The sequence below is a fragment of the Coloeus monedula genome, assembly GCF_965178545.1.
Source record: "Coloeus monedula genome assembly, chromosome: 27".
NCBI classification, from domain to species: domain Eukaryota; kingdom Metazoa; phylum Chordata; class Aves; order Passeriformes; family Corvidae; genus Coloeus; species Coloeus monedula.
Window position 1 is genome coordinate 3,600,352 of NC_138807.1, and position 12,076 is coordinate 3,612,427.

At 47.7% G+C, this 12,076-nt stretch overlaps 1 protein-coding gene across 3 annotated transcripts; it reads left to right on the top strand.

Moving 5' to 3' along the window:
* Positions 1-1,683: 1,683 nt before the first annotated feature.
* Positions 1,684-8,743, top strand: SLC35E1 (solute carrier family 35 member E1; the record flags this gene model as incomplete). Of its 3 annotated transcripts, none has more annotated exons than XR_014227110.1 (7): positions 1,684-2,077; positions 2,544-2,614; positions 2,986-3,123; positions 3,735-3,860; positions 4,332-4,577; positions 5,198-7,205; positions 7,334-8,743. XR_014227110.1 is itself a non-coding variant. In XM_082297797.1 (7 exons), the coding sequence occupies 6 exons, from the start codon at positions 1,684-1,686 to the stop codon at positions 5,432-5,434; spliced, it is 1,212 nt and encodes a 403-aa protein (XP_082153923.1). In that variant the 3' UTR covers positions 5,435-5,449; positions 5,538-8,743. The 3 variants fall into 3 exon arrangements, 2 of the variants coding, with proteins under 2 accessions (XP_082153923.1, XP_082153922.1); XM_082297797.1 differs by having other exon boundaries at positions 5,198-5,449; positions 5,538-8,743; XM_082297796.1 differs by having other exon boundaries at positions 5,198-8,743.
* Positions 8,744-12,076: the final 3,333 nt, after the last annotated feature.

Consider the following 12,076-nt stretch of genomic DNA (forward strand, 5'->3'; position numbering starts at 1 on the left):
AAGGGTTGTCCTGTCTTTGAGGGCACTCTTCCTTGGTTTTCAGAGGAGGGTGCTCCTGGCCAGGTCTGCATTGTGTTGGTTCATTCCCTGGAATACAACTGATGAAGTTTGGTTTCTTTTTAAGTCATTCTTGTTCATTTATGATCTGACTGTTACTGAAATGTGTGGGTATTTCAGAAATACAATGTCTGTGTGCTTCCATTTCTGAAATCTGAGGTCTGAGAGTGAAACCAGAAGTGGTTACCAAAAAATGCATCCAAGTATATTTTCAGTTTACTTCCATTCTGTCCTTCTGCAGTTGCTGAGGTTGAGCAGTGTGGTTTAGAGCTGGGGAAAGCTCCTGTCTTGCAGTTCAGATTTGATGGTAGAGGGCTAAGCTGCTGGTCATTTTGGAAATGCTTGAGTTTTGTTTATGTAAAAAAGTACTGTGCATCTTATCTCTCCCTGCCCTTCCTCCCTCCTTCCCTGAATGGTCCCATTTAGGAACAGGGTCCGTGCTCTTTGGAGGCCTTTGAATATTCCCAAATTTCAGGAAATGACGAAGTACTACTTGATAAATTCCATCTTTTTCTCCACTGCGTCCATTTCTGATGCAATTGATGGCCCTTGACTGCACTGGGTATGGTGATGCCCGAAGCTCATCACAGCTTTCAGATTACACCCAAAAATTGCCTGTGCTGATGCTCATCTGTTTGAGGGAGCATCAGGAACCAGACCCAGCCCTTTCCCTGGTGGTACAAAAACTGCTGGAGAAATTCCCTCCCAATGCAAGCTTTAAATCTTGTTCCTTGCTGAGTTTGTTGCTGCTGTAAGGGGTCAACTCACTTGTGTGTCCTCCAGGGTGAGATGAGGCTTGACAATCTTTATTTCAGCATGCCAGTATAACCAGTTCTGTGAGCTCCAACAAATGTGAATAAGTTTACAAGGTGATATTTTTTTGTCAATTTTGTAAACAAGTTCAAATGAAGTTTACCATGTGCGTACCTGCTGTGTACTCTCATTTGTGCATGACTCAGTTTCTCTGCTACTGCTTTCTCCTACCTCTCTCGCAAAAATTCTCCTTCTAATCCTAAAACCTGAAGTTAAAACACTGCCATTTCTTCCTTGTCAATGGATGACATGAAATGGCTCATCAGCAAATCTTTGGGGAGTCGCCATTACCTACAGTGCGTGGTTTTTATGGGCAAATTAATCCTGTAGAAATGTCTCTTGACAGGGTGCATGGATGAACCGGGCTCTAGAACCCCTCCTGCCTGCCAGGTACTCACCCATCCTTTACCCCAGCCGGCGCTACGCGTTGCTCGCGTTAGTTTTAAAGGTCGGGAGCGATCGGCTCGGTGTCTCCGAGCCCGTGACCTTCGCTCCGTCCCTGCCCTGTCGCTGCCCTGTGCTTCGGTGTCCAAGGGCCGGTGCTGCCGAACCGCAGCACCGCCGAGCCCTGGAGGCGTCTCCGCTCCCCCAGACGCCGTCCCCGGTCACGGGAACCCTTCGGGCTCCATCGCCTCGCTCCGGGGGCCGCGCGGGGCTGGCACCGCGGGACGCGGGGACGCGGCGGTACCGGGGCTGGGCCGGGGCGGGGCGGGGGCGGAGGAAGTGACGCTCCGGGCCCGCCGGGACCCGCGCCCGCCCCAGGAAGCGACGCGCTGGCGGCCGCGCTGACGTTTCGGCGGCGGCTGCGGAGCGATGGCGGCGCCGCTGGCGGCTCCGGGCGGCGCCGGGGCCGGGCCCGGGGCCGGGGCGGCGCGGGGCGGGCGCGGGCCGGCGCTGCGGGAGGGGGCGCGGGTGTCGGCGCTGTGCCTCGCCTGGTACGGGCTGAGCGCCGGCGGCAACGTGGTCAACAAGCTGCTGCTCGGCGGCTTCCCGCGGCCCGTCACCGTCTCGCTGTTCCACATCCTGGGGCTGTGCGGGCTCCTGCCGCCGCTGCTCCGCGCCTGGCGCGTCCCGCCCGCCGGCCCCGCGCAGCTGCCGCCCCGCGCCTACCCCCGCTACATCCTCCCGCTCGCCTTCGGCAAGTACTTCGCCTCCGTGTCCGCGCACGTCTCGCTCTGGCGGGTGCCCGTGTCCTACGCGCACACAGGTGAGGGCCGAGGGGTGTCCGGTGGGGTGTTCCAGCGCCGGCTGTGCCCGGGGGGCCGGCTTGGACTCGTGCCCAGTGGCGGCGACCTGAAGCCCGGTGTGTGCTCATATGGGCACCTGGTGCAGTGTCCCAGTACCCACCTTGTGCTCATACAGGTGTCCAGTGTGGTGTCCCAGTACCCACTGCGTGTTCTGTAGGTTCCCAGAGCAGCGTCCCCATCCCCAGTGTGTGCTGGCACCAGCTCCAGGGGCAGCGTCCTGGTGTGTGCTCTGTGGGTGCCCAGCACGGTGTCCCAGAGCACCGGGATCCGGTTTGTACAAGTGTCCAGGACGGTGACAGGGAGGGAAGACCCATCATGGGCTGTGCTAGGCCGGGGCTGAGCCCCTGCTCCATCCCTGTGCTGATGGTGGTTGGTGGAGTTGTCCCAAGCCTCGGGTCCCCACCGATGTTTTCTTCCCGTCCCCAGTGAAAGCCACGATGCCGATCTGGGTGGTTCTGCTGTCACGGATCATCATGAAGGAAAAGCAGACGACGAAGGTGCGGACAGGTTTGCTGAGGTTTCTTTTCTTGGTGGTGCTTGGGGGGTGCTGTGCTGACTGGGGGCAGCAGAGCTCAGGCTTTGGATTTTGTGACTGGAATTAGATTATGCAGATTTTAAAAGTCCCTTTTCCTTTTATTGTGAATGTAAAACACATCTAAACACTGACCAGGGTGGTGCTCTCTGATGCACTGGAGTTGTCAGTGTCTGCTGCAGTCACTTCATTTCTTTGAACTACAATAGTAAAAGAGTTGATCCGTGGTTTTGTTGCTTTGCTCTTCCCTCTCCTTTCCTCCCTAAATCAGCAGGATTTATAAACTCAGTTGAAAATTCTTAGCAGATGCAAGCTACCCCTCTGTCCCTGTTTCAGGTGTACCTGTCTCTGATCCCCATCATCACTGGTGTCCTGTTGGCCACAGTCACAGAGCTTTCCTTTGACATGTGGGGTCTCATCAGTGCACTTGCTGCTACTCTGTGCTTTTCACTTCAAAACATCTTCTCGAAGAAGGTACCAGTTCTGTTCACAGCATTGGTCACTGGAGTCACCCTTCAGCAGGACAGGGTGTAATTTCAATTCCATAAATGTATGTTTTTAGTGGACTTTGCAGTCAAAGGAGCCCAGAGGGTTGGTTGTTATTTCGTGTGTGTGTTCCCTGCAGCTCTTCCTACCTGTTGAAGCTCTTACACTGAGTTTATCCTGAGCCCTTTCTTTATTCCTCAACATGGATTTTTTTATTTTTCTGGTGGCAGTTCAACAGGGCTTAAATTCAACAGTTCATTTGAAAGCTTTTAATGTATCTTGTTATATCAAATCCTCTGTGCTGAACAAGTCACTGTCAACACTGGGCACTCCCTGAAATCATAGAAACAAAATTAAAGTGTGTGACTGTATTTAGTTATGATTTCTGGTTTGTAGAGCTTTTAATATTAATTTTAATATCATGTTGATACTAAGTGTCACCACTCAAAAACCATTGTTTTTCAAAGAGGCATCAGTTTTTCATTGGTCACCCTCGTAGGAAATTCATACCCCCAGAGTATTTACTTACTTTCCTAACTTACCTGTCCCCTAGAGCTGTTTCTGTTTCCTGACTGCTGTTCAATGATGGCTCTTGTCAGGTGTTGAGAGATTCCCGAATTCATCATCTTCGGTTGCTGAACATCCTCGGGTGCCACGCTGTGTTCTTCATGATCCCAACGTGGGTTTTGGTGGATCTTTCTTCCTTCTTGGTAGAGAATGACTTGGTGAGTGCTGTATTTGGAGAACTGCTCGCTATTAGGAAAGAAAAGAGAAAAAAATAAATAACAAACAAACTGCCCCACCCAACTAGAAAAATGCACTGAAGTGTTTCAGTGTAGTTCCTGTCAGTGTGGAAGGAAGTGTTGTGAAACACCTGCAAATTGTTTCACACAAGTTAACAAAGTGTTTATTGTGAGAATTCCCATCAGGGTTAGGAGAGGCAGTTTATGGGACAGCATAAATTTCGGGAGTTGGGAGCTGGAGGCAGGAATAAACACTCCCAGAGTGTGTGGGGAACGTCCTCCTCTGGTTTCTCTGAGTTGGGAGTTGCATAAAGCAACGTGCTTTGGGGCCTCTTTAGAGCTCAGTGCAGATATTCCTCCCTCCAGGGTAGGTAAGAAGTGCCTCAAGTTATGTTTGTGTTGTTACCTGAAACCTGAGATAATTTTTTTCTCCTGCTGTTTGCTTTGCCACAGAGCACAATGTCTCATTGGTCCTGGACCTTGATGCTGCTCATAATCAGTGGATTCTGTAATTTTGCCCAGAATGTCATTGCCTTCAGTATCCTTAACCTGATCAGTCCCCTCAGCTACTCCGTGGCCAATGCCACCAAGAGAATCATGGTGATCACGGTGTCCCTGATCATGCTGCGCAACCCCGTCACCAGCACCAACGTCCTGGGCATGATGACAGCCATCCTCGGGGTCTTCTTGTACAACAAGGTACTCCAGTTCTTTGTTTATTTATTCAGGAAACATGGCTGAAGCAGTCCAGTAGCTTTGAATTATTTTTTGTACAAGATGAGAGCTTGTGGAGCTAAAATAGAGAACGAGGGGCACAAAGCTCCATTGCAGAGGAGGGATGAGCATGGCCCAAGTGAAGGACTTGGGTCACACCAGCTGCTGGGCCTCTCACAAAACTAAATTTTGATCTTAAGTTTTTCTTGAAAAGGGAAGATCGGGAAGTAACTCAAAATCTCTTGAGCAAAACGTTTGGCATGCGAGAGGAGTGAGGTTTTTATTAGAAGCCACTGATACTTTAAGACTCTACCAAAAAAAGTGATGTGACTGTAGAGCTGTTTGGTTTTTTCTGGATATATGAGTATGTCAGGTGATATCTAAGAAAATCTACCTTCACTGGGAGGGGTTGTCAGGCTTTGGAAGGGGCTGCCCAGGGAGGTTTGGAGTCCCCATCCTTGGAGGTGTCCGAGGAAGGCCTGGATGTGGCACTCAGTGCTCTGGGCTGGGGACAGGGTGGGCATGGGGCACAGCTTGGACTTGATGATCTCAGATTTTCCCAGCCTAAAGGATTCTGTGAAAAACATTCTTTCTTCCTTTCCCAGACAAAATACGATGCAAACCAAGAGGCAAAGAAGCAGCAGCTGCTCCCAGTCACCACTGGAGACCTGGTGAACTTGGAAAGGCACCGAAACCCTCCTGAAAAGTCCCAAAATGGACTCACAGCCTTTGCCCAGCACGGAGACTTTCAGTACGGCCGCACCAATGTCCTCACAGACCACTTCCAGTACAACAGGCAGAACTATCCAGCATCCTACAACCTGAATCGTTTTGATATTTAGGATCCTGGCAGACAGGTACAGACTGTGATATCAAAGTGTCCCCAGCATTATCAGAAAACTTTTAGTACATCCATGAATGTCACAAAGCCATTTAACTGTGCAGGTTTGGCAGCAGGGCAGGTGCATGTGGAGAGGGAGTGGTGCAGGACCTGCAGCTGCTGCTGGGCAGAGCTTTAAACCTGGAACAGCCAGACCTGACACTGGAACCAAACCCGCAGAGCAGAGATTCTGGTGAGGTGCACGTGTCACTGCAGAGTGGAACATCTGTCACTGCTCCTTTCAGAGTCTGCCAGCTGGTTATTATTCTCTTGGCAGCTGAATTCTGGCCAGTATCTTCTTTCCACGCTGGTAATGTCACCTTTAACTTGTTCTCTAATAATGGTTTAATGATAACTTTTAATGAAGCTTTCAGAAAGAAGTGAAAGCGAGAGGTACTTGTGCTTACCAGGATTTGTCTGAGGAGGATTGACTGAGGTGGATCAGCTGCTGACAGGTAAACTTGAGTTCATCTCCAGCACCTGTGGAACTTCTTGTGGGTATTCACAACTCTGCCTTCTGGATGACAAACCAGAAATGTTTCTGGAGGAGCAGGCAGTGGAAGGATTGATCTCTCCCAGAACTGCTTCAGGCATGGAAAAACACAGTTCTCCAAATCACTGGTCATGGTAGAGAACAACCAAGCCAAACTTAAAATCATCATTGTTTTCTGAATCATGTAGTCCTGTAACTTCAGACATTGCTGTCCCTTGGCCATGCAGGAAACTCCTTCACAAATAAAAGTGTTTGGAATAATATGATTTTATTTTTTTACTTGCTTCACACCTGTTCTTTCAAAACTGTTTCGTTGCTTTAGAAATTGAAAGGTGAAAGGTGTTTTGTTCTCAGTTTTCTGCATAAATTATGCTCTCATATGTTCATATCTTTTGAATGCATTGATTTGAACAATCATTATTAATTGTTTCTTAAATCTTTTTAGCCCCTAATTGTTTGGTTTTTTAAAATTCCTTTATTACTGGTGTTGGAGTAGCTGTGAGGATTTCGCCTGACTTCCACTTCCTGCTGAAAGAAGTTAAATTTTGTTTCCTGTGCTGTTCCTGCAACTCCCCTGGCTCAAATAGGAAATTGAAGAAAAATTGTTTGAATCAGCAGTAAATAGATAATTTATGGTTAAGAACTGATCCAGTAAAAATTCTAGACAAGGTGATTGTGTGTGTCAGGTACTGCATTTGTGCATGGAAGGGATGAAACTTGGCTTTCATTCCTTTGAATGAAATTCCTTTGAGTGAAGTGAAACCCAACATGGAACTTGGGTTTCACTGAATCAGATTTTTCTGTTGTTGCTTTAGCAAAAGATTTTAGGGGCCTTCTTTCCTTCCCAGATTGTTGTACAGTGAGACTTTGATAGAATAAGTTTTATGCTTTTAACTGGAGAGGTACCAGACACCAGTGACAAAATTCAGGGCGTGGCACAGAACACTCCTCTTATTTATTGCTTTACAAATGACCATTTCCATGATGTGAGATGATGATTTAGCTCCTTTCTGGATAATAAAGAATTTATTTTTAAGTGCAAAATCAAGCTGATCTTATTCTTTTGGCTGCTGGGGTGGTAGTTACATGAACAACTTTCCACCAGAGAGTCCAAAAGAGGAAATGGTCCTTCTGAAACTTCAGAGATGGGTTAAAAATGCTGCTACTGTGTGTGAACAGAACTTCCTTGCCTGGACTGGAGTTCAGTCTGTTCATGCAAGCTGAGAGCTTGGGCTTTTAGGTAGGAAATCTAAATAAGTCTGTCCCTAACCCAGGTGAACAAGGTCATGAAGAAAGCTTTCCTTCAAATGAAATTTCTTTTGCCTGTTCCAGTATTCATGTATGTATAATTCTTTCTTTTTAATACAGGAAAGTGCCAAATGTGTATTTCTAAGGCTCACTTCCCAACATTTCAATGCTTTTACCTACAAGTAACAAGGATTTTGTGGACTCTGGATTTGGATTAGGTGCTGACTCTGCAAGAGAATGATTTGAGAATGAGAGATTCAAGCTGAGATTTTCAAGAGGGGCTGAAGTTCTCCAGCTGCTTTCAAAGGGAGCTGGCTGTGACCTGTTAAGACTCCTGCAAACGCTGAATTGTGGTCTTTGTGCCTCAGTTTCCCTTCTGGAAAATGGAGATGATTCTTCTTTACATCACAGGGGGTAAAATACCAGGAAAAAGTGGCAGTGGGGGCTCCAGGGGTGTCCAGGCATACTGTGAGTTCATCTGTCCATCCTCTGCTGTGTCTGCTGCTGTGCCATCTTCCTGTAGCCTCAGCTGCTACATGGAGTAAATAAAAACCAGATCAGAGGCTTTATTAAATATGTTCCAATAGTTTCCTTTTAAAGAACATAACCAGACCTTTTCTGGCAATTGTTTTCAGAGTAAGCTTGCACTGCACACTGACCATGGCAGGTCTTTAGCTCAGCTGTTTCTGTAGAGTCTTGGCAGCAGGTGAGGGCTTCCTGTTCAAAGCTGTCCCAAATTCCAGTCTGGGCCTGGGGGCCTCACTGTTGTCTGTGAAAACTCCTGTGCTTGCAGAGCAAAAAAGGGACTGGCCCAAAATGAGGATATCCCATGAGGATAATGGGTCCATTTAGGGCCCAGGGAGTGAATCTCTTCCCTGGAGACTCCTGGCAGAGTTGCTGCTGCTCAAGCCCAGGTCTGTGGCCAGCAGGGATGGCTGGGTGTGGTACAAGGTGTCATTACAACGGTCGGGTGAGTCGGTTACACGAGGTGGTTTTGCTGGATCCCGAATCCCAGTCCTTAAGCAATACTGCCCACATTCAGGGAAAGGAAGTTCCTGGCACTGCTGTAATATACATCTTAATCTTGGACCTCTGCGAGATTTTTGTTTGGCCAAGTGAGACGTTTGTTTTAAGCTGGTTTGTAAGTGAATGGCGTGTTTGACTCTGTACACAGGTCTGTAGAAAGTATGGAAACACTGGAATAAAAAGGGCAAAATCTAGACAATTGTGTACAATGACCCTGTTATTAAATCAAAGCCAAGGGGGTTGGCTTGGGTTTATTCCTTGCAGGAAGCTTTGGGAGTGTCATAATAGCCATGGGTGAGGAGTTGGGTGGATGTTTTGCTGTGGATGATGCCTCACACAGTCTGAAACTACAGGGGCTGGAATGCTGTAAGCAGGGTTAGAACACAGGCACTGGGCTCCTTTGAGATATTTTGATTTCCACAGTGCATTTTTAACTCATAAATACATCACAACATTGAAAAAAATCTCCCCCAAACAGCCCTGGGTAGTTGTAGAAATAGAAAACCCAATCTCTCCCCACTCCATGTGGGTGCTCTGTTGGTAGTTCCAAAGAGTATTTGGTGCTCTTTCAAAAGACCTTAAAAATATTCCCCTTGCAGGTTCAATTTTAGTACCCATTACTGGTAAGAGCATCTTTATCATCTGGTAAAATGCTTGTGGTTTTTAAATAACTGAATGCTAAATAAAATTGAGGCAAGACTTACGCTTTGTAAGTGCACAGTGATTTGTAAAAATAGTGTTGGTATTTCGGGGTCAACTCATGATGATTCCTGAAGCTCAGTTTTCCTTTCTAATCTGTGTTTAATCTGTGTTCAAACCCATTTTTTTCTGATGTAGCATTTTGCAGCAGAAGGAACTTCTGCCATGTAGCTCTTTGTGAAACAGGTGCAATATAAATAAAGGGAAAAATTTGTTTTTCCAAGGCTTAAATTTCTGGGCCATGTTGTGAGCTGTTAAAAATAATTCTGAAATCTCTTTGTGGTGATGTTCCAGGCCAGTGAAACAAATTTGTTAACCCTGAAGTGACAGGTGATAGAGTGTGTAGATAGCCAAGGAGGATATCTACACACTCTGAGGAAGCTTTTTTTTTGTTGCTTTTTTTAATGTTAGAACTCTATAAATTGATGGGAATATGGGTGAATTTCCCAAAAAATACCCCAAACTGCCCCCACTCTCCTTCCTGTGTGGAATCCTGCCCTTCAGCAAAGGAACTTTTGTGTTGTTTTCCTGTTCTCCAACTCTGTTGTGCTGTGAAGTTCTGGATGTCATTTGGTTCCCTGTGGATCCTGCTGGGATCCCTTATGGAATAACACCACTGGTGACTTCCAGGTCCTGGGACTCATTCCTACCTTACACCAGGAGTTCAGATGGTTTTTGGGGGATACCTCAGTAGCTTTTGGGGCATTTTGTGGATAAACCATTGCTGTGTTCTGCTGAGGAAGGTGAGGAAGGGTGACCATGTGGACTCCGACAGCAAGGCAGGAATGTTGGTGTTGGGATGGAAGGTGGCAGCAGGAAAACTTTTATATTGGCCAAAATTTGAAGTTCAGCTGGTCTTCTGGGATCTGTGAATCTCCAGGACAGGAGAGTGACTCTAAATCACAGTCAGAGTCTGAATTAGGATTCTTTTTTTCATCATTTATTTGGACACATGAGAATATCCACCTTTCTGAGGTTTTGTATCTGTAGATGACACAGTGGGGTCTTCACAGAACATCCTGATGATAATAAACAGTTCCACCTTTTTGTGAGGATGTCTGAGCGTCCTCTGTGTGATGGCAAACCCTATGAAGTGAAGGTAATACCTGAAAATAACAACAGGCCCTCAGTCCTCGCAGATCTTGGCTGGGAGCAGTCCTTGGGCAAATGAAATTTTATGAGGCAGAATCCTGATCCAGGCCCTGTTGAGAGGCCTGGGGCCAGAGGGGGATTCCACCTCCTAAAACTGCAAACACTGGAGGATTTCTCTGAGACAAAAGCTGCCAGGACTGATGGCTCTGGCTGGCCTTGGACTCCCAGGGGCCACCTCTCAACTGCCCCTGAGGCACGTGGGTGTTTGATGGCACGTGGGTTCCTGGCTACGGCCGCTCTTTTGAGTTTGGGACGACACAGCCACCGTCTCCTGTTGCCATCTTGAGTGTGGCACTGTGAGATTTGTCTCTCTCCACCATCTTGAGTGTGACACTGTGACTCTTGGCTCTGTCCTTCACCTTGAGCGTGGCACCACACCTTCCAGCCTGCCCCCCTATCTTGGAGGTGGCCACCTTTGACTTCCAGCCTGCAACGCCTTCTTGAGTGTGACCAAAATTGACTTCTGGTCAAGCCCACCACCTTTGGTGTGGCACACTCCAAATTCTGGCCATGGCCACCACCCAGGCTGTGGCACACTCTGAGGTCCATCCAGAGCCTCCAATCTTGATAGTGGCCTCTTCCACCATCCAGCCCACACCTACACCCATTGCAGACCCCACACTTTTTGTGTGAATCCCAGGCCTCACTGCCCCACCCCGCCTGCACTCAGCACTGCGGGGCCACCCCTTTCTGTTCAAACAACAGCCCCGTGCACCTCTGTCCCTTGTTATCACCACTCCTAGTTTGGGATCTTCACCTGTGTAACTACAACCATCCCAGGTTTGGCCAGGAACTGCGCCCGTGCTCGTTTGTTGTTTCTCGCTCCGTTTTTATTTGCCGGGGGACACCGGCGAGGCCCCGCTGTCCCCGTGCCTGCGCTCCCGGCCTGCAGCACCACCTTTACCCAGCAGGCGGCAGCAGCGAGGCCTCAGAGCCGCGCAGTTCCTCACCCTCCTCGCCCTTGAATCGATCCAAACTCTCAGATTTTGTGAAGAAACAGGAAAAAACCTCTAAATACACAGAGCTGCCTCTATTTCCTTCCTGCCAATCATATTTCCTTACATTTTCAAGCCCTTTATGTTTGATTTATATATATATATACACAAAAGTTATATTTGTATTTTCAAGCCCTGTATATCTGTATTCAGAATTCCTTACCTTCTAAAACCCTGTAACACAGTAAATGAAGAGGGTTATTTGGAAATCAAGTTTTATATAAATTAGTATTATTTTTCAATATGTGTAAGAATGAGGAGTTTTAAAGGGAGAAATTAAAACATGGGGACAGAAGCCAGAGGTGGGCAGGAGAAAGAAAATTGGACCATAGGGAAGAATTAAAATTTCTGATCAAGGGGGCTCCACCACTGTGACATCACCCCAAACCTGTGAGCATGGCCCCAGGGGACACCTGTTCTTGGTCCCACCTGCATCCTCCTTCCCCTCAGCATCCCCTCTGCCCCACAGTGCCCAGGGCGATGCGGGGCACTTTCTGCCCTACCTGTGCCCCCAGGTGTCTGTGGTGCTGCTGAGGGGGGACAACACATGACTTCTGACTAGGGGAGTATTTTACTGTTATGGCTTTTAGGTTTTTATGTTGAAGATGCAAAGCAGTGAGCAGAGCAGGCTATCAGGATCAGAGGGAGCTGAACAAGGTGAGCACTGATCCCTAGACTGAACTAGATCCTACTTTTCAGGCCTCCTTCCTTCTTCCTCCTCTCTCCTTCCCCCTTTCTCCCAGCTTTCCTTCCTCCTCCTTCTACTCCCATAATGACTGAAAACTAAAATGGAAATGTAGAAAGAGTATTTAAACTTAACGGCACAAAGGAAATAAATAAAGACAGGCAGAGCCTGCCAGGCCCCTCCACATCCACAATGTCACAGATCTGTATCACTTCTCTTCAAATCTCACAGCGCTAAAAGCAGATTGTCTCTTTATTGACTTTTAAACCTCTCATGAGGTTGCCAAAGACTCTAGAAACAACAAAA